This window comes from Eufriesea mexicana, unplaced genomic scaffold, assembly GCF_001483705.2.
Source record: "Eufriesea mexicana isolate 0111107269 unplaced genomic scaffold, ASM148370v2 scaffold22, whole genome shotgun sequence".
Taxonomy (NCBI): Eukaryota; Metazoa; Arthropoda; class Insecta; order Hymenoptera; family Apidae; genus Eufriesea; species Eufriesea mexicana.
In genome coordinates this window covers 1,240,606-1,263,637 of record NW_016908212.1, presented here as the reverse complement: position 1 = coordinate 1,263,637, position 23,032 = coordinate 1,240,606, and the positions used below count along the sequence as shown (strand labels likewise).

The 23,032-nt window shown below is 53.6% G+C and overlaps 1 protein-coding gene across 1 annotated transcript in view; it reads left to right on the top strand.

The window, feature by feature from the left end:
• The first annotated feature begins 427 nt into the window (after positions 1-427).
• LOC108553343 (uncharacterized) overlaps positions 428-23,032 on the top strand; it is a 170,932-nt gene continuing 148,327 nt past the window's right edge. The window contains exon 1 of the mRNA XM_017908214.1: positions 428-857. Within this exon, the coding sequence (XP_017763703.1) occupies positions 428-857 (430 nt within the window). The remainder of the gene's footprint in view (positions 858-23,032) is intronic.

Genomic DNA, 23,032 nt, shown 5'->3' with positions numbered 1-23,032 from the left:
AGGTATCTTTGGAGGCAAACGATGCCACGATCGACAGCCGGCGACTAATCAAACCGAGACGAGGATCGGAGCAGAGAAATCCTCTTTGGATCGTCGTCTGTGCGTCGTTCCACTGTTTCGGGATATCGGTTTCCAGGTATCGCGGCAACTTTCCGAACGTCATCCATCATTTCCGTCCGTAGATCCTCCATTCCGATTATGTTACTCGGCCCGGGCAGCGTCTCAACGCGGATCAATCGTAATAATCCACCGAGTCACCGTTGATCGAGCCATGAATTTAACGAGTGCGACGGTGCGCGAATAATTACAAACACTCTCGCAATTATTACACCACGCGTGGAGCGTTGCATCGCGGCAACGTATGTCGCAGGGGGACGAGGCGACGCTTGGAACGGTGTAAAGGAACGGCGCGTGAATCGGAAGAAAAATGGATGTGAATCTGAAGATCGGTATTCTGGTGTTGTGCGCCGGCATCGCGCTGTCTCTCGCTGTTTCCTCCACGAAGGAACTTCTCGACTGTCGCGCCAACTTGACCGCGGCGATCAGGAACGACACGACGTTCATGCGGAAGGTGCGTCAGTCGGATTACATTTTCACCGGGAAAATCAAGGACTCGAGGAACGGACAGTTGCACGTGCGCGTTAAGAGGGCGATCAAGGGTGTGCTGAACGCCACCCTGGACCTCGCGTTGAACGACACATGCGGTCATTACATACGTCGCAGCTACACCGGCATCTTCATGGCGCGACGCGACTCCGGGATCGGCGATCTTCGACGCGTGGACAAGATCGTGATGCACTTTGGTCCCGTGCCCCTCACGCTCGCCAATTTGGACAGGCTCAACGCTGCTGTCAGAGGTGAGTGTCTCGTAAACTCGGCTAGGAAAACGCGCGTGAGATACGCACGCGAATGTACGGGCGGCAAAAATGCGCGCGTCTATTGAAATAACGGCAAAGCGACGTTCCGAAGGAAAGAATTCTACGATTCGCTGGATCCTCGCGAAGAATCGGTCGGCGCGCCCCGCGACGTCCTTCGGGCCCCGGTGGTAGCAACGAGACGGTTCGTACGGCGTTTTCGCGTGCCACGAAAATTCGTATCGGTCCGACGTTTATACCTGTTCCCCGTGTTGTCGGAGATTGTTCGGCAAGCGAAGGGCAACCGCGGCGACACAATGCGCGACAAGTATCGGCGCGTTCAAGGTCTGCCGGACACAGTGTCTCGGGACCAGTGGTCGAAGCACGGGAAAAATGTAACGCACCGATCTATTATTAAACCGTTGCGGGACAGAGTGGGTTTTCATCGATAATTTACGACTCGCGTGGCTGCGTTTCGAGTTTATCGACGGAGAAGGTAATGCCGGTTTCGAGTGTCGCGCGACGGAAGACGAAGCGGTGTCCGAGACTATTAGAGAAATTAATGTTGGAATTATAAGATGAGACTGGGAGATATTGGCTGGCCGGTGTAAAGGTTCGAATGATTTATTTAATAAGAAGGGGTTAAACGCGTGGCCGACGCGGAGCGACGATGGTTTTACTCTTTTTCCGAGATCGGCTTACGAGCGAAAGTCTCGACGATGTCACCGACGACGGTGTCCTAGGGACTTTGACGGATAAGAGTGGCGCTGGTTGCCGAGGTAATCGTTCAATCTCGATAACTCGCGATACCGCCCGCCGACAAGGATATCGTTGTTCTCTCTTCGTTCCTCTCTTTTTCCCCGCTGTCATTTGCAAGTCGATCGCGCCTGCTCGCAGAGGGCGCCGTAAAATGTCGCCGATGTTTCTTCGAAAGCCGTCGCGTGTAATTAGGAGCTTTTCTCGGCAGCGCGCCGCGGGCGTAAATTCAAATTGGTCGGAGGCTTGGTTCGCGCCAAACGTTGATCAACCGATACGGAAGCGTTCGGTGGAAATAATGAAAGGGTGCGCAGCCGCTAGGAAAATCGCCACTCTCGTTTCGCGCGGAATGCTCGACAGGATCGATTAACGCGACTGCTCCTTTCCGCGCGTTTTTCTCCATCCCGCTCTTGGCCATTTTTCCACGCCCGAACGCGTCAATCCGGCGCCTTTGCTAATCATACCGTCGTCGTCGCGTTTCTCAAACCGCGCCACTCGAAGTAAGGTGACTCGCCCTCGCTTATAAGGAGTGTCACCTTCCGGCAAGATAAATTCGAGTAACGCTCAATCAACGTTTCTCGAGTGGTAGGTTCGGGACGTTGAGAAAGTGGCCGGGACATTAAGATGTCGCTAATATCCGCGGATCACAGACGGACGATCCGCTACCGAGAATCCTCTCGTTCGGTCCTCCACCGAATCGCGACTTCGATAGGCGACCGCGTTCGCCAAGTTCGGAGAAGTTGCTCATATCTGTCATTACGGTTACGATATTGCCCCTACCATTTCCTCTTTCTCTCCGCGCTATCTCCATCTTCTCCTGGAAGTAGCACCATCCACGTATATTTCTTTTCCCCTATCGTTCCGCGGAATAATCTCCCGGTACGCAGAGATAAATGGCAAAGACATCGCGGATATCCACTGTTCGGATTTTTATCGCGCGATCGGGAAGAACAATGTTTACCATTTTATTTCCACCTGTCGAGCAGTTATCACCGCGCCGAGGTGCCACGGTGACGAATGAAAGCGAGGGTAGGCTAAGTGAGAGTCGTCTCCGCGAGCATTGCGTTTTAACACGCGACGGGAAGAATTTAGAACGCGTCGTTTTTCCTTTTCACTCGCTTTCCAAATCTGCCATATTACTTCTTCTCTATTGCTCCGTCCTCGTCGTCGTCGTCGTCGTCGTCGTTGTCTTTGAATCGCGGAAAAATATTCCCAGATACTTCGATACCTCGAAGTAAGTCGGCGAATAAAGCGTAGATTTAGTAGCGAATCGATTAACCGAGATTCGCGTTGCTCGCGAGCAACGATACCGATAGATAGCCTGTATAATAAACAGCGTCGGTGGTCCCTACAGCAGCGTCGTCCAGCTCCGATTTATCGGTTACTTCCACGGAATCGGCGTGGCAGCGGCACCCTGCGCTCTCGATGCGACAGAGACGGATACGGGATCGGCGCCGCGGCCCTTTTACCGAGCCGATCCCGAGCACACCGTGGGAACCGGCGTCGTCGTGGCGGTCGATTTTTCGCGGTTGCTCCGCGCGCGGAAAATGGCAACCGCTGGCTACCTGCGACACCTGGTCCTCCCGCTGCTCTATAGCGGTCGCCCACGTACCTATGTACGCGGGCACGTATGGCCGCGTCACTTGACGCACGTTTTCAATGCGACAGGCCACGGTATTTCTGCGTGGACTCGGTGGACGCGCGCGCGCCAGCCCTGAAAGTCGATTCGAGCCTCGCGCGAGTTCAGACCCGGCGTACCGAGTCACTCGGGGATCAGCATAATACGCGGACGGCCTACGCGTTTTGCCAAGCTGTGCCAACATCGACACGCCCTACCTATATAACTCGCGGCCCAGGTGTGCCCGATTTCGACGATTTTTCCTCCACCGAGCCCCTCTCGCCCTTCCGCGCCCCGTTCAACCGCCAGGGTTGCAGCTTCTCCCACGCCGCGGGTATTTTCCGCGGCGCTCCGGCTGAAATATACGCCAGGGACACGCGACGTCCTCGTTACGCGGTCGGAACGCGCGTTTTCTATGCGTCCGCGAAACGCAATCGCGCGATCGCAATTTATTATTCCATTGGCGACCGAGTGTTTCGCCGTGGCGAGTTTCATCGGCGCACCGGTGCTCGTAGAAAGTCGGCGCGTTGCACGCTTCGCTTGAAATTTAGAACGGGGAAGCGCGCGAGCGACCTGTCCACGCGGGGAATCGTCGTAGGAAGGAAAAACTCGAGGTTCGTCCGGGTGAGGCGAGGCGAGCGTGCAACGTCGAGGATAGGTCGTGCGAATCGATCGGAATCGGTAGCCGAGGTACGCGGAAATCGCGAAAGAATGCCGGTCACGGAGGCGATCGGTTATTAGAAAGCGAGGGAAACACCCGTGCATTTCGGAGCGCGCGAAATTCGCCGTGAAAGCGGAGGGAAATCCGCGCCTGTCATTCCGCGAATGCCCGCTTTTGCTTTAGCGCGCACGCGACCATCGCGTACCTCCGAGTCGCGGAATCGTACGGATGTATCCGTTGAAACGATCGCCTCGGCGTTCCCAATAACGTTCGTTTAATCGAATGTCCGGATCCCCGTGGCTACCGCTGAATACGCCACGCCGGACGGGGCAACGCGTCGTAAGCGTACACGGTTTCGTGCATAGTCATCCATATATGGGGGTGTAAAGGGGAACAATGGTTTTTTCCCTCTTGCCTCGTCTCGCGCTGTCTCTACGATCGAAAAGAAAGTCGACGATGAATCGTGGATCGGGTTTGCGACTATTGTTAAGACGCCGCGGCTCCATCAATGTCCATACATATACGATTTCAAAACGGTAATTATCTCGGCGCCCACGCGCCGCGCCACCGCCGCGTGTATAAAATGGCCGGCTCGCCGCGGACGATGATTTCCTCGATCGATATCAGGCCGAACGGGAGGACACAGACGGAAGCGAGACGAGCCGATCGTGTCTGCCTGCTTCCGTGACCGGGTTCCGTCAAGCTGTTACCTCGCAAACGCACCGTGAAATTGCCGCGTTGTAGATTATGATATATAGTTTCCGATACCGAGGCGGATAACCGAGTTTCGCACGCGTGAAACGGCTAATTACACGGATCGGCCGCGTAACCGTCCGCATTGTTACAGACACGCGTCGCGTTCTCCGACGCGACACCGACGCGATGCAACTCCGATCGCGCTAATCACGGCGGATCTATCGAAAACACCACCGGCGGGATGTACCAGGCGTATCGTTTCGCCTGTAACGCAAGCGGGACTAGAGTTTCACGCGACTCGAGCGCACGCGTCTTCCAAACGTTCGTCCTCGTGACACGCTTCTCCTTCGAATTACCTCCTCGAGTGCGCACCTTCGACTCGATCGATAAATTTCAATACCGATTCGGATCCGCGGGTAATCCGGCCGGTTAGACGGTTAGAGGCGACAAAGATGCGTGCACGCGCTTCGATTTCTTTCGACAGCCGCGACCACGCGAGGGAAAGCGTATCGGAGCGACGGCGTTGCACGGGCCGCGTAGATCGGTAATTGCAATTTATAACCGCGACTTTTAATGGCGCGTGTCATTTGTCGTTCGGTTGGTACGCTCGTACGCGCATTCGAGATCAAAGACCGCCGTGGTCGCGCGTAAAAATCGGGACCCGTTGCTAATCCGATAATCGAACAATCATCCGTGACAGGGAATAAACGTATTACTTTCACCGGGAAGAAATAGTCCAGCTGTCCGTGCGGGTATAAATATTGTGATTCGAATTTACTCCGGTTGGTCTCCGATCGAGAGATTCCAGAGCAGCGGCTCTCTTTCGCCTAGATTATAGTTCTCTGCTCTCACGGGATCACAGAGATTTTTCCCGCGATACGTCTGTCTTCCTTTGTCGATTTCCAGTCGATAGCTTAATCCCGCGTGTAATGCAAAGCGAAGCGGGATTGGTGGTTGTCGCGCGAGTACGATAATCGAGCTGTTCGCAATTTTCGTGAAAATACGCAATTCTCGACGCGACGCGGCACGACGATGAGACTATCGAGTCGGAAAGATGACCACGGATGCGGGTCTTAATGTATCTGTCACCGCGCGGCTTCGCGAAGAAATAGAGAGAAAGAGCCGGTGCATGTGTACAGAGGCAGATTCTCGGGGGATCAGCGGTTGGGTTGTTGCTCGGTACGATTTACCAGTGTGTTCGTGTTGCTCGTGTCCGAGGTAGGCGGTTGATTGCCAGAGCCGCGGAGCGTGCACCGAGGGCGAGTATTATGCACGCTTTGTAAGGCGAGCCGCTGAAAAATTAGTCGCGGCCTCGCTCCGTTTGGCCAGCTTGTCCATTGGGGGGTAACTTAATACGCGACAGTCGCCGCGTTCCTACGAAATTGAGAAAAAGCGAAGGGAGGGCACTCGCGTCGGGAAGAAAATTAGGGTAATTTCGTTGGGGAAACAGTATTTAAAGTGTGTCCGGTCGGACGTCTTTCTACGACTCGTTTGCATAAGAATCCCCCGCGAAGGATGCACCTTCTCTGCTTTCCTAGAGAAAGACGCTGCTCCGTTCGGCCAGAGGAACCGTTGCTTATCACGCTTAACGCCGTTACACGGAGGGTCGTTCTATCCGGTCCGCTTTGTTCCACGCGCGTTTTCACGATTATTTTCTCAGCCGTGCGCGCACGCACCGGTTTAGACGGCCGACCATTCTCGTTTTCCGTCGTCGCGGGAATAAAAAGAACGGCGATTCCACGCGCTTCCGGATGCGCCGGAGTCACCGTCCTCCCTTCACCTAACCGAGCGATAAAAGCTTTTAACGATGGTACCTCGACCATTCGAGGCACCGTTGAAGAACAAACAGGTCCGTGGAAAGAATTCCTCGTCCCGACACCGCGCGATATCGCGCTAGTCGATTCCGAATCGTTGCCACGATAAATCTCCGATAGTTTGAATTTCCGTGAACCACATTCGGCGCTGTCAGCCCTCGGTGTTATTTACGCTCGAGAATAGTCGTCGAGCAGTCGTCGTGGTCGTGGTCGTCGTTTCTTTTCCATCGAGGAGTGAATTTTTCGACAAAAGGTTTCGATATGGCGCCATAAATAGAAAAGATACGCGTGGTTTCCTGCCGTATGGCCCATGACCGAGGCAGTCCCGGCACCAGGATCAACGAATCGCCCCGAGCCATGGACCCAATCTTCTCCAATTTGCCTGGACTGCAGAAGGACGAGGGGTAACTGGTTTATTCGAGCACCAGAGGCACGCATGCCGATGCTCCACCCTCGAATTCGTCCTAATTAAAAGATTTTACTCCACGTGGATATTTCCAGACTTTCTCACGGCCAGCTGTTCACGCGTCCTACCCCGAAACGGTCAGGCGCCAGTCACCCGGTGAAAAAAGCTCTTGAGACTCCCCTGCCAGCGTTACGCGCGTATTTCCACGATAAGCTTCGCGCACGGTCCTTGTGAAGCTTCGTAGAATTATCGTGGCTCGATTCATTGCTTCCCGTGGATCCGCGTGAAGCGGATGGAGGAATTTTTCTCGCTTCAGCCGTTGATCTTTAGGGAAAAATTTGATCAGCGATTCCTCGCGAATGATCGATTCGATATCCGACGTCGACGAGTACGAAGGAAATTGGACAAAGGCGCGTGTCGGAGTAACGAAGCGACGACTAGGAAATTTCACTTTACTCGTTTCCCTCGGTCCTACGAGATCCCGGCTATTACTTTGCGCGCGTGTCACGGTATTTAGCGGGGTTGCACCAACACGGATTCCTCTTCTTTTCCCGAGCCCCGCGTCAATTAGTCTCTCAACGCGAGCAAGCTCGCCGGCGTTCGCTCGGCTACTATTCTTTTTCTTGCCACGAACGCCTTCCATGGTCCGCCGCTCGCTTTCTTTCTCTGCCTCGAGCTGCCACAGCGGCTCGTGTTTTATTTCAAGCGCCCCTTTATCTTCCACGGTGCACGGTGTTGCTGGCTCACCGTCGCACGACGGACCTTTCTCGTTTTTCCAGTCACCTTCCAACCCGCGCAGGCTACCGATCCTTCGTTCGCTGCGGTCCAAGATCGGTGATTACGCGCATCCGCGATTCCTCAACCCGGTCGACCGAAGGTCGAGCAGCCGTAACCTCACCCACTCGTCCGACGCCTCTCCGACTGCTCGTAAAGACGTTATTGCTATTATTATTATTATTGCCGTCATTATCGATATTATTGTCTCACCTGGAACGTAGCCTCGTGCCGCACGATCTACGAGAGGGAGAATTCGTGCCTCTCGCGGGACGCCGATTGGCCCGATACTTCTCCTTCTCCCTTTTCCCATGCTCTCCTCTCGTTTCGCGGTCACGAGATATTACCTGGACGCGATCTAATTATCGGGACGGACTCTGACCGCGAGCCTCGCTGCCGTATCGCGACCCCTCGCAAGCTCTCGTGGCTCTCGTGGCTCTCGGTCTGCCAGGGCAATTTAATTCCCCCGTTGCAAACGATTCCTCCGCGTCCCGGATGGGGCAAAGAGTAGAGGCGGTCACGGAAAAATACGTCGTGAGTTACGATTGAACGGTTTGCCGTTGTTGTTGCTCACGGATCCGTACGTCCTTTTGCTCGTCGTGGTCGATCGGCGAGAACGATCCGTCGTTATTTACGAGCTCGAGTACCGAACGACCTTCCTATCGTTGCCACGATTTCGATCCAGAGTTCCCGCTGCGGCTTTCGGACACCGCGGAGCGGCAATTAGACAGATCGGAATCTCGTTTTCGCGGCAAGGATCGTTAAGGATGCAACGATGCCCCGGCTACCGCCCGAGGGAGGTGGCCAACAGCGGCTTTAACGACGATTTTGATGAATTTAGTCGGATTTAATTAGGAGGCGCGTATTTTCGTGCCCCGTTACTTAAGCCGGCCCCGTCCGCCGCGTCGGAGGACCTTAAGAATCGAGTTTTGCATGCCTCGAGGACAAAGCCATAAAATACCAAGCGTAACAGCTTTCAATTACAGGTCCCCGTGCGCGTATGAGCCGCGTATACCGAGGCACCGCTCGTCTCGCCTGTCGGGGGGGACCAGGGAAAAAACGGGCAAAGGGCGGAAGGGGAAAAAAGGAATAGCGAGCGAAGAATTCCGCGGGTCCCCTTGAAATTGCTTCGTCCACCGTCAAGTATTTGGTCCTTGGTACGTGACTAGCACCGATTAATGACGAATCGTATGGTAATCGACCACCGCTCCGACACCGACCAACCCCTCCATTATCACGCGTGATCCGAGCCCTCGAGAGATACGTGCACCTCGCATCGGTTCCTTCTCTTTTTCCAATTTTCGCCTATGTCCGTGGGATATGTACGTATGCATGTATACACGCATACGCGCGTGTATGCAAGTGCGTAGACGTAACCGTAACCGGTGATCTTCTTACGGTACCACGCGACGAACTATCGCGACCGACTATCTAGGACGACGTAATTGATAAAGAAATTTATCCCGACAGACGTAACGAGCGCGTATAAAGAGACGTAAATAGGCAATTTCGCGCGCGGACGAGCCTCGATCGTCCAACGCTTCGTCCCGTCCTCATCCTCGAACAGTCGAACGTCGCGAATTTCGCAAGGCTGTAACTACGCGACGAAGGAAACACCGCTCGGATGATTGGAAGTTGGCGCGTGATTATCGCGTGATGGATCGCCGCTCGCGGCCATCCGGCAATTTTTCTCGGAATAGACGAAGATATTACACCGTGTGTAGCGGTGGCCGAGGGTGATTGGCGTCACCAAGGTTGCCGTAAAGGCGCTGCCTCGGAAACGTTCGCGAGAGGGATGGAAAAAGAAAGCCGCGAGTGACGGGTCGTATGGTAATTGGCGATTCATCACGCGGCGACAAGCCGCGCGCAGTCCTCTGCTCACCGTGTTAGCCACTCGCGGAGACACGAGACGGTCCGGGGACCGTCCGGGGACCGTCCGGGGACCGTCCGGGGACTGTCCGTGGCCGGGGAGAAGCCCTCGGAGCACACTCGGCCGACGAAAACGTTTGATGAAGATAAAACGGCGAAAAAAGAAGGCGGCGGAGGTTGTTTTTGGTCGATGTTTACCTCGGGACATGACTCGCCGTTCCTTTTGCAACGTCGTAATTATTTCGTAATTACACGTTCATTATGCGCGGCAAAGAGCCGGAATGGACCGTCGAATTATGCGCGAAAACAGAGTTATACACCGCGCAGGACGGCAGATCGTTTTGCCGGTACTCGTTAAGCATTTTCGAATGGCTAGAAATCGCGGCGGAGGATCGATCGATCCTTGGTGAACCGTGGAAGAGCCGCTCGCTCGACCTTCTCGCTCGTGTTTGCCTTTGACACGCGTCGTTCTTTTTCACCGGGAACAAACCAAACAGTGGGTGGAATGTCATAGACACGTTCGAGACTCCTCCTCGGCCGAACTTGGAGTGGGTGGAATGCCGTGGATGCGCTCCGCTCTCTCCCGCGCTGATCTCTCTCTCTCTCTCTCTCTTCGCCTTGTCTCTTTCGGCGGTTCCTATAGCTGGAAGAACCAGTTTTTGTTTTCTCGAGAAAATTAAAATTCCTCTCTCCGGAATATAAAAAAGCGGCGGTTTTCATCTCGTACGATCAAGATGCGACGTTTCCACGGCCTTTCTCTTTGTCGTCCGAAAGTTGCGGAGTACGAAAATGTGGATCCAGGCCCGAAAGGTCGGTTTCGCTTCTCCAACGCGTCCTCTCTATGCGCGATAGGCATTGGCGTAGCCCCGATTCGGCTAACCCGCGAGCCTCCGCCTCGCCTAGAGACCTCTAACGCGCGGACGTTTCTCGATCGCAGATGAAAGATAACGGCGGCTGAACGCGGAAGGATTTATCGATCCTCGAGTACACGCGTTCCCGGTCCCCGGGGCTATTATAAATTTTTCGATCAAACGACGGTCCACGAAACTCTCCGTGGCTCCGATGAAATCTGATGCAGCGCGAAATGCGGCGATCACGGGAACGGGAAACCCGAGTCGTTTGACGATGGTTTAGTTATCTGATGGGGGAGGGCGCGGCGAATAAAAGAATCCTACTTACGCCACTGATAAATCATTTCCATATAAGGCCGGTGGAAGCGCCGTACGCGTTACAGATTCGAATTAAAAGCTTGCTTCTTAAAGGTAACCCGAGCTCACGGGCACTCGGTTCGAAGTGGAAGCCGCAGCCGCTGCCGCGACTCGTGCTCGTCCCTCGAATCCCGAATGAGATATAAAACGTATACCTAATCGGATTCACAACTCGGCAGGATCAGTCGAACCGACCGCGCGAGACGATTAAGTGGCTCGCTGATAAGCGGCCCTTACCAATCAGCTTTGCCTATATCTCGAGATAAGCTAATCGGCGGTCCTTTTACTCCGGCTAAACGTTTCCTCTGTCCGAGACCCTACCACCGATACCGGTTGTCGCGACTTATACACGCGTGTTGACATACGCACGGATCCAGTGGATCCCGCGTTTGCGCCGATTCCTTCCACGATCGAGCATACCCGCCTTCTCCGAGCGAAACGCCATTGCGATACCGCGTGAGAACCCACCGTTCGCCAGCGAACGTCTTCCGATAGCGTCGCGTGGTACGTCGGTGCGTAGGGTGCGTGGTATGCCAAGGATTTCAGGAAGTTCCGGCGTACGTGAGAATCTTTCACGCGATCCACGATTTTCGAGTGACTCGTTGGGTAATACGAACAGGCACGAACAGGAATGTACAAATACGAAGGTATGCGGCGCGAATGGGGCAAGAAGCGAACCACGCGAGTAAGTTGTTTCCGTCGGGCTTGAAAACAGTATCGACTCGAAGCACTGTTGAATGACCAGCTCTTCACTCTTAGTCACTGAAAGGACCTAGTCGATAAAGACAGCCCAACGTCCCCCCCCCCCCCCCCCCCCCAGAAAAAGTAAAGATGTATAAGCATCCCCGAAGACTGTACAAAGTTAGTTCTTATTCCTCTCCGTCGATACACAGGTATTGCATTTTCCGACATAGCCTCGTTGCAGAACCAGAAGCGTTGTTGGAACCCGGATTTCAATATACAACACGGGTTCTAGCAACAAGACTAATAATAATAGTCGGCGGAGAGGAAAAGACAAAATTGCAACTGAAACTGCAACTGACTGAACTGACTACTGAACTGAAAACTCTACTGAAACTGACTTTTCGCAAATTTTGTGGGTACTTATATAATGTTAGTTTTTGGGTGGGTGAGGATGACCATTGGTCCTTAGCGAAAGTGGGAACGAGTCAATTGTTTTCCGACTCTGAAATTGGTGTGCGTTTATCAGCCAGGTCCTTCTAGTGACTAAGGGCCAACGAATCGTTAGTCATCCAACAGCGTTGCGAAATATATTACAAAAGATTAATCGGTCTATAACGTTCCGAATCCGGGTTGCAACAGCACTTTGAAAACTCGATTCGCGTCTCGGTACGATGGTCACCGCTTCGTCTCCGTTTTCAAATACGTTCGAGTTTGCGAATTTCCGCGACGAGGTTTGCAACAATCGTGCTTGCCGAAAACCAATCGGGAGTACTTACGGCACATTTACGGAGGCTAGTTAGTCGAGGCGTTCTTTATTCTTCGTTTATCGTCTGCCACGTAAGAGGTTGCGAGTAATTTATGAAATATAAATCCAAGCGAAACCAACCCCCGACAAATTTAACCACACCCCACCACGCCTTCTCGCGTGGTGGTTGTGGCTTCGTCTGCCCCCTAACCCCTGGTTTCTCTTTTTTCGCCTCTTTTCCCCCGTTTGATCGTCCGGCAATTTTCTGTGTCCACGCCGATATAATAACAGACCTTTCTTTTGCCACGTTCACGGTCTCCTTTCGCCTCCGTCTCGACCCTTTATTTCCCCGTCTCCGTTCGCGTCCTCGAGTTTCTGTGCCAGCAGGGTCATTAAAATGGCGGACTCTCGCAGTCGGTGGACGTAGCGACGTCGAAAAGGAAACCGAGGGATCGACCGCTGCTGGAACGCGTAGCGCCTAACCGAGTCATTTGTCCGGTGAATCGATTTTCGGTTCTCGGGGCCCTTCCACCGCTTCGCTCTGCGCCACGTTTGCGTTCGAGCGGGCCCTTCCCTCCGCTTCTTGCTTCGCTGATTGCCCGCGCACGACTCTCAGCCCGGACATCGACTATGCGTGCAACTCTGGCGTTCGATTTTTACGATTACGTCGCGCCGATTCCGCTCCTCCCTGCCAATCCCGTGTCCTCTGCGGTTAGCCTTTTATTAGGTGTTCGAATGGCGAATTAATAACAGCCGTTTTCGAATTCGTAATTATTTTCTGCGGTCGGGAAGAATCGAGCCTGGGTGGCGGCGCCTTCTTCGTAGGAACGGTCATTAATTATTATACCGGACAGAAGAAGGGAGGCGCAGCAGAAGTAGGAGTGGGTGGAGAAGGATGGACGGTCGAAGGTGAATAGGAACGAAAAATAAGCGCGCGGATGTAACGGACGGCCGTAAAAATATGCGAGGACAGAGATTTCGTATTAGGACCTTTTGGGTGCCTGGCCACGAAGCTCTTCCGTGCCCGCGATTGACGACCGTGACGTCGGGACGACGCGTGATCGAGGAATCGTTGGTGTCGGCGTGGTACCGTTGGGAAATAATTGATCGTTTCACGGCCCGCCGCGGAGGATCCAGGAAGATGTTTTTATTTCCTACGCCACCCTTTTCTAGCGAATATCCGGGATCGCGGTCCGACAAAAGGCACTCGGAGGCTGATATTTTGACAGACGTAATTATACGGTTGGACCAGCGGCCATCGTATTCGATTCTCCGCTTGGTCCACGCGTCGATCGGCTCTTTTAACGCGCAGCCACGAACAGCTAATCCCGTTAACGGAATATCTTGGCTGTTCGCGTCAGATTGGCCGCATTGTACGAAATAACAACTCCCATTGTCGAGGATCGGAGGATGCGTCCCTAAACGCCGACTATCGATCTAGCTGTCACTCCGAGCGGAATAGGGCGCGCGTGGATCGCGAGTTTACGCGGCGTGTTGGCAGCGTCGGCGAGAAGTGGAACGCGCGGTATCTCGATTCTCCGGTGAACCGATGGTGCGACAGGTGAATATACAGATTACAAATAGTCGGCAACGAAGTTATCGACGAATCTGACATTCACGGTGGCCAACGGTATCGCCGAAAACCATCGACAAGAGGACCCACCTCCCTTTCATGAAGAGATCAGACGAAACCAGTTGACCGAACCGAAGCGAAGCGAAGCGAAGTGAATCACGATCGGCGCGCATTTCTTTCTCCCCCTGTCTTCCCCATACCCTTTCTCCGTCTCTCTCTTTCTCTCCCTGTTTCAATCCGTGTTTACCGATACGTCCGTTCGATTTATATTCGAGTAGGCCTCTTTCGGGGCTGTTGGAGTACATTGATTAACGACGATAACGCGTCGAGCTACTTAAGCCGCGGCGACTCGCTGCTCTTATTTGCCCGGCCGTCGATGGAATAATGGAAAACGAGAGTCGGTGGACGGTGATCTCGTTAACCGAATCGAATGATGAATTCGAACGTCGAGCAGCGCGCCGGATACCGTGGCTACTATTTACATCGTGACGAAAGACGAAATATCGGATACGGGGAGGAGGAACGGAGGATTTATCACGAGAGAAAGGAGCACAAAAACCGCGGGGGAATGTTTTAACGGGGGACACTTTAAACGAGGAACAGGATCGCTTTTAGCCTTATCGTTCTAATAGGACACGTAAGGCGGTCGTTTAACGCTCGAAGGCCGAAAGTTTCGAGATAAGCGAGCCGGAGGATAAGGAATTCGTGTTCGCCGTGAATTTTTGAATAATTATCGCGCGCTCGTTCGCTCAACGAGGGGGCAACGACGCGACGCGAAAAGAGCAGGCGGGACGACGCCGTTAAAGTTCGATGGAAACATCTCGGTTGCTCCGGGTTCGTTTCGTGGTTCGTTCCCCATTCGCGTGGCCGGTCTTTTTCTTCCTTCCCCTGCTCGGCCGATAACGACGTGCTTTTCGACGACTCATTTCGCCGTGACGATACGCGAAGAAGAGAGGGGACAAAGGACGCGGACAGCCACCAAGGACGAGCGAGGTCCTTTACACGTGGAACGGGACAATCTGCCCCGTATGCAAATGCAATTTCGTGGCTCGCGAAGGTGCGCGCACGTCCCTTACGATTGGCAATATTTCGGGTGTAAGAAATGAGAGGCAATCTATATGTAAGTAAGGCCCAGAAACTATAACGGCGAGAGCGCATCTGCGGGCTCCCTTTTCTCTTCTCCGGTGGAAAGATATGGAAAGGAGCGAGAGGCAGGCATCGGGAGATAAGATCTCGGAGGGATCGGTAGCCGGCAGAAGCACGGATATAGATCATACTAATGGCACTCGGAGCGGCTCGCAACGCGCGCTCTATGTACCACGGAGAACGCGTCGATCGTTATCGATCGGACGCCATTCCTACTCGCGATCCACCCTCGTCGCGAGCGTCGAGACCGCGTCGTATTTAGATCCAGCCCTCGATTGTCCTTTTCGATATCTCCGATCGATTCGTAGCCGAGCTTCCGCGCGTTCCCTAATGCTATCCGACAAATGCGATTACGGGTACGCGAATAGGCCGATTTCGCGGGATTTTTCAGATCGGCCGCGCGATGGCGCCATAATCGGTCCGTTCTTTTCGACGTCGTGGTCGACGCAAAAGGACGAATGGTTCGGCGGCGCGATAATGGCGGACGGCGGATCGGGCGACGTAATTGCCGGTGTTGGGCGGCATTCGATTATGACATTACCGTTCATTTGTTACGACTGTCGTTAAGACCGGACCTCCGACCTCGACGAGGCGTCGAAGGGGCCGGATCGATCAACTTCGATACCCGTGGAGGATTCCAGCGTGCCAATGCCTCCTCCCTTCGTGCGGCCAACTCGGCGCGGGGTGCGAGGACCCGCTCGAGGGAGGCCGTAACAAATCTCGAAACAAACAGTCGCCGCTAGATTCGCCATTTAAAATCACAGCGTGAACCACCCTGTGACCCGTTCGCTGGCCCTTAATTTGGAAATATGTCGAGCGATTAGAGCTCTCAGAGGGGGGTGGCTGTGTGCCATTCGACGTACACCCCCGACCCAGCCCCCGACCCACCCCGTCCGCTTCCCGGAACGGTAATTTATACGTCTCGGGATTTTGCCCTTTAAACGCGAGCTTAATAATAGACTAAACTGCTTGTTAACCTTAATTAGCCGTAAATCAACCGGCTAACTCGTAACCCCCTCGTGATCCTCGAACAGGATCAACAGCCACGCGTGCAATCTCGACGCGATCGCTCGGAGGGGAAAACGAAGGAAAGCGACGAAATATTTCGCGCGACGACCATAACAGCGGCGCACGGTGTACAGTGTCGTTGGTCCATGTCGTAGAAAATTTTTGCTTCGTTTTCTCTTCGATTATGGCGGAATCTGGGACGCAGGAGGTAGGATTTCAACGATCTTGCTTGACCAGAAAGTGCAACACAATTATGGGTCGATGACCGTATTATTCATGGGCTGTCTCACAGCCGCGGACCTGTAGTTAACTTATCTCATCTACATAACCTCTTCCCCGGCACCTCGTTCGAAAATTTCACTCGCGGGGATCAAAAACGCGCGCGCGCGTCCATTCAGCGCTATCGCGCTTCGCGACGTTACACGCTCGTCGGAAGTCGCGAAGGCTTTATTTGCACGCGCGATCCTCGAGATGCCCGTTGCACGCGCGCGAGCGCTCCACGACATTTACGCTTCCACGCGAATCTTTCGTCAAAGGCAAATACTATAAATCCGCTGTTTGTCGGAGTTGATCGCCTGGACGCGAAAACAAACAAAACCGTTAATTGCGCGCGCAAAGTGAAAGCAACGCGATAAGAATGCAAGCTCGCGCGTCCACGGCGCGAGGTATACGGCGACGTTAAAATTAATACTCCAATAACGCGATCGGATTTTTAACGCTTCTAACGTTACCCTGGTTATCCGCACGTAATTACTCTCCGGCTTTTTGCTCTCTTATCAGTCTCGATTATTACATCGTTATACCCTCCCGCCTGGCGTTTATTCAGGTTTGCGCTCGTGTGATCGGAAAACGGGTCAGTGTAAGGCGAAAGAAAGACAACGTCCATTTGCATACCCTAATCGCCGACTAATCGACTCCAAAAATAACAAATTACTCCGCATTCCCTCCTCGATCATTTGCATACGCGCAGCACCGCGCGAGATTACTCGCGAGTGCGTGTGTCGAAAATTCCCTGCCACTTTTTCCCTCGCTGTTCCGTTGTAATAATATATTATCCTTGCGACGCCGTGGCGGCAGTCTTGAACACCCGAACCGTACACAGTGTGTCGCAAGAACAGGTATCGTGAAAGAAAGGGAAAAAGGAAAATTCACCGGATTCCGTACTCGGTTCCGAAATTACGTACGCGAAACGGCAAGCTGCGTAAATATTTCACTCGCGCTTCATTCCGCCCAGCGTTCTAATAACGGAAACACCGTCGGCAAGCCGATATTTCTCGGATACAGCTCGGTCTCTAGGCTGAACTGCACCATCACGATCCAACCCCATCGAGCATCCCGGTATATCGTGGTTCGATCGCGAAATTAGAATCGTAAGGTATCCGAAGCGACGCGCGTTTCCCGGGGGCACGTTCGATTCACGGCGTAAGCGGGTGCCATAATAAAATATTCTAAACGCGATCGCGATGGGTGGCGCAAACGAGAAAAGGTCAATCGCGCGCCTATTCCCCGACCCGGCTCTTGCACGGCGACGCCGAGCATCGCGATGAATTACGAGTCGCGTCCGACGCGGCGCTCTCTCGTCGTACGTCAGCCAGCAGCGTCTAGTTAGCTTATCGCGTCTACGCGCGGGGTCCTGCGGATCGCGATAAATCCCGACGTATTCGAACGTGGCACCGGAACAGGTATAGCAACGGGCGCAGCAACGAGTATTACAGCAACGGGTACAGCAATGGGTACCGCGATGCGATCGTGCGGCACGCCATAAATGCCCGGTGGAGGTCGACGGATGAAGAACCGACGTCGGCGCCAGCCGGCTATTACGAGTTATCCGCGAGCGTGTTAGCGGCAGCAACGAGAAGCCGGCCGTTGCTGCTGGCCCTTTTTACGCGGAACGCGCGCGCCCCCTTGATTACGTATCGCGTCGCGCGTTATTACACGCTTCCACGTAACTATAAAGGCGCGATTGCGCGCGTAACCGGGACTTTAAATACGCATCGGGGGCAGGTAAGAGCTGCGCCGCCGCGGGGAAATTGCGAGGAACACGGCGCGCGCGGATCCTCGCGATCCTACCGTTCGCGCGCGCCGCGTTCGCGTTTGGCACGGTTCGTTGCGGCAACGCGGGCTCGCGAGCGCGGTTTCCGCGTAATTGATAGGAGAACGGTAACCGGCACGCGGTGAACCATCCGATACGGTGGCTTTAAACGAAAGCGATTGCAAGGGTGCAAGCGGAATGAAGACAGCGCGGCGAACGAGCGACCGCTTTGGCGGCTCGCTGGAGGAACGCCTGGGAGGAAATACAATTATATTGCGGCGTTAAACCACCGCGTGGAATTCGTTTTGTCGCTTCTAATCCCCCGTGGAAATTTACGAGCCACGACGCGCCTGTCGCGTGCGACTCGCCCCTCGCGGATGACCCTCCTTAACGCGAAACCTGGCAAACGGACGAAAGGGAATTTCATGTCCCATTACCGTGCTAGGGAGGACGCTGCCGTGTTCGGATCGACGCCGCGGTATTTCCAACAGCGTCGTTAAAGTTGCGCGCGGAGATGATAATCGAATACCGATCGCTCGAGAAGTAACGCTGCGATCGATAACGCCCGTGTATAACGAGCAAACTCTTCGTTCCCGATTAATCCGCGAGCGATAGTAGTCGCACGGCTCGGGCGACTTGCCGAGATGAATATTTAAAGAGGAATTGCCAGAAGGACGCGACGCGGCGGAGAAACTCGATCGTGGGAAGCGTGGTAACCGTGATGCGAAATAAGACGCAACATCCACGAGCGCGTGTATAGCGATTTTCCTTCGCGCGCGAGAAAATCCAGGCGTCCTCGATGTCACCACGCGTCTGGATGAAGGTACCGTTATCTTAAACTTGACATATCAACGAGTATCGATCTTTGAAATGTTATCAAACGGCGACTGAAGGGCGCCCCTCGAGTGCAAAGGGTTAAGATTTAAAAGAGCACCAGTTTCATTGCCTCCCGATATTCTTAGATACCAACTCGAAAATAGCCTGTCCTTACGATCGTGTTACGAACCTTAGAAATACCGACCTCACGGTTCATTTAGGATAATCCATATGCTCCTCGTAACACTCGAGGTTAGCGGACGAAGGAGACGTCGCGACGTGGCCGTAACTCGTCCAGCTGGACCACGTCGAGCGATCCGATTGTGCGTCTTTAATAGAAGTAATTAGACCGATCGTGCGTATTGGATCGTTGGAAAGAAGCGACGAGTACACGAGCGTTGGCTAATTATCGACCGGTCTCATGCCCAAAGGGTACTCGTCCATCGAAGACGTTTCCACTCTCGCCGGCTTCCGCTTCGTAACGATAGCAAAACCCGTACACGATCCTCGCGTTACACGCTCTCGTTGCTCGCCTGCGTGCATGCGCTAGCTTTCGGGATTAGTCCGTTTCGATATTAGACAGCTCGTTACTCGGTTGCCTCGCGCCGGCCACACAATTAGGACGGCGTACACGGCTGATTGGGTCCGTTGGAAAAATCCGGTAATACGGTCGCTCGACTAATTAATTACCCACTTAACTTCGTCCCTCGGGCCCGGTCTTACGACTTTTATCGCGTGCCTTTCTCGGATGGTACAATGGTAAATAAGGCGATCGTTCCTTTCGAAGAGAAACACCGGCGGTGGTGCGGTGGTAGCAACGGTTCCCTCGACGATCAAACGGAAGGTCCGCTTTGGAAACGCGCAAAGTTCGGCTCGCGCGTCTTGATCTTATTGTCTTGGGTTAATTATGAAACGCCGCGGCCGCGGATGCGGGTATCCCCCGGTGCACGGATTTTTAAACGGTGGAGCTGGTCGCACGAAAAAGGGACATAAAGATAACGCGACACCCGGGCGTTTCTTTGATTCGTCGAAGGAGTCGTTAACGCGACCCAACCCCGGGCCCGAAGATCGCTCTTAAAAATTCTCACCGGCGATTATCATGCGTTTATCGCGCGCGATCGCGTCCGAGTTGCTCGCCGCGGCTCGGCGACAACATAATCGCCGCGATAACCGAGATATTCCGACGGAATTGCCCGTTTCGCGATTAACGGATATATCTACGTCCAGAGCCGATCTCCTCGCCCCGGCCCTCGGCGTCCTCCGGGCCGCTTGTTTATTCGCCACGGGAGAAAAATCGTTCGAAATTCCGCGCCACGCGTATATTTAACCGGGCATAAATCTCTCGGCCGGTAGGCAGAACTTTCGTATAATTCCCTCGTTCACGGTTCGGTTTCCAACTACGCGCTGCCCGGGCCCCATTTATCTACTCGTTAGTAAGCGCTGCGTTTCCGTTGCGTACCGTTAACCACTCTCGGCTATTATGAATTTTATAAAATGTATCGGCGAGCGTGTCGCAGCGTCGAATTCGTCGCGATAGCCGAAACGCGCCGGGCGATACGGACGCGCGCGGACGGTGCCTGTATGCAAATGCGGGGCCGCAATTAACCGGCAGACAAGGCGAGAGGAACGCCACCGGGATGGACGGAAAGCGGGATCCGTTCGCGGAATTTATCGCGTCGAATATTTTTTTCATCGGCCCGTCGCCGCCATGCTTCGTGGTTTCGCTTTTTCTCGTCTGTCGCGAAAATCGTCGTCGAAGAAACGGCTCTGCTAGGCGCGTTCGTTAACATGGGCAAAAAGCTAGAAGCGGGTACGACGCGCGAGGTGCGACTGGAAGGTGCGAAGAGAAAGAGAAGGACGAGTGTTTCGTAGATCGGCGTCGAGCTGCCATGAAAATTAACGCAGCTTAGCCCCGGAGTGATTAAAACGGCAACGAAACGGCTCGATATGTAAATGTATGATAATGCGCGACGCTCGAGCGTACGCGATAATCGGCGATAATTTATTACAGTTTTTCAGACGTTTTAAAATCGTCCTCGCGATGACCGCTTCTTTCGTCTCGAACACGCGGCGAAATCGCTCTTTACCGGTCCTCCACGAACGTTCGTCCGTGCTAGTAGGCAAAGGTTAACGTTCCTACTTCGATAACCTAAATAGGAGGCTGTCGTGGTCGGTTCGGCGCGTTTTAATTGAAATATCAAACCGCGGTGCGAAGACGGTAAACGCGCGGGCGACGGCGCGGAACACCGTTCGGATGCGCATCAATTATGAATAGCTACGGGAACGATGCAACGTGGATGCGTCCAATTACGCCGCGATTGTCTTTACACGCGCGAGGTGCGCTCGCGCGAGCTGCGGGGAGGGGGAACACGCGTATACAGCCTGTTAAATGACTGTGTTATTATCGTGGCAGTAATTACGAACGCTCGCAGAAGTCACGGAGAACCTGCCGATGGTCGCGTGTAATTAAGATCCGACTTGTCAGAGGTCCTCGCTCGTTTCTCGTTCCCTTCTACGCGCGCACAAACGCGCCGCTAACGCGCCATCCTTTCACGTTCCACGCGTGCTTGCTCGCTCCTTCCACGATTACGGTTCACCCACCGCGGCATTGCGGCACGTTGCTTAATCCATTCTTCCAGTCCGGATTCCCCGAGTTCGTACACCTCGATTTCCCCGAGCTACTCTCCAGCCAACCGACGTCGAAGCGTGGGTGTGCTCCATCCATGTCGATATTCCTCTTCAAAAGTCGTCCATCTTTTACGCGGTATCTCGAAAGTATTCCTCTTATCGTCCTCCAAATCGTCCTCGCGATTCGGCTCGTATCGGGAATTATATGTATCGGGATTACGGGTTCCAATAGTAAAATAACCACGATATATATATTCTCTTATAAGTCTTTTATTTCAGGAAGGTATATGTTTCTTCTAACCGACTCCCGAGTGTCAAGAGGGTACGCGATACGGTTCGCCCAAACCCCCAACTCCCATCGTATGTTCATATAAAACGTTCCTTCTAAGACTAGGACTTACGAACTATTTATTTCTACCTTATATCCCAGATTGATTTTTCCCTATAGCTCAACTTATCTGTTAGTCCTTGAAATACCATTTCGGCGAGATTATTCCTCATCCGGAAAAGCCATATCGTCGACCTCGTACCCAGGTAAAGCACGATGACACCTCGAAGCTCGGCCATCGTATACGCCAAGTACCTGGAGTATGGGGGGCAATAATTTAGTTCGTTTTTCCGTTTGTAGCCCCTGACCTTATACCTCTAATTCGGAAACTCAGTCCGACTACAAATTACATAGTCTTACCAAGGGTCTACGTAAAGGTTAGACCTGTTAGCTCGTGGAATATAAAAACACGCGATAGCAAGATAGAAACATAGTCCACTTAGTATTTCTAGCTAATCGTCGTCAAGCAAGAACGATCTAGCGACGATATATATTATCTTTACAACCTATTTCCCGATCCTCCATCTTCCACGATCGATTCTTGGTCCCCCTCCAGGGTACCGTACCGCATCGTCGATCAGCCATCCGTACAAAGCGGTTCTCCTCCAGTCGAGTCGCGATCACGTAGTAGCATTATGCGAGCATCATCGGAATTATGTCGATATTAGCATACCGTTGCACGCGGATCGCGACGTCACGCCGTGACTTTGCGGCTTCGTCGACGGAGGGTGGCGTGGCACGGGCCTGCAACCACCTTTAACCTGCCGCGGATGCGAATGTACCAGTTGTCCGTGCTGCCACTACCGATCCGCACCGATTTCGTCCGAACCTTCCTCTGCTCCTCCTACCAATCCTTTGCTTTCCCCACCTGAGATGCCCGACGGCCACGCCAACCACGCTCTACCTACCACGGTGGCAACTACCACGCTTACTTCGGCTCGCTTAACGCTGCGGTCGCAGCTTCCATTTGTATCTGATCTGTTACAGATACCGAACGCTGCTTACACGCGCTCCACACGCTTGACTCACGGCCCACCCGACGATCTCGTTTCTCCTCCATCTTCTCGCTCCTTCCCGACAACGTCCGCGTTCCCTCGCGTTTCTATTTCGTCCACGGGCCCTGTCGTTTGACGATCCATGGTGCATTCGTACATGCACGTAGCACGATAAATCGGTAGTAAACACGGCGATGTTAACGCGTCGTGTGCCTAAATTCTCGCGAATTAGCAACGAAGAGGATCGTGTCCATCTCGCGATAGACGATTCAAATAGATTCGACGCTGAAACGTTTTCTACCGACGAATCGGGTCCAGGAATAGCCGAGACCAGTTAATCCTCTTCGCGATCGAGAATCTTGGACGGCTGCGAATTCCGATCTATCGATGTTATCGTTGCATCGGCGGCGAGGGTCGAAGA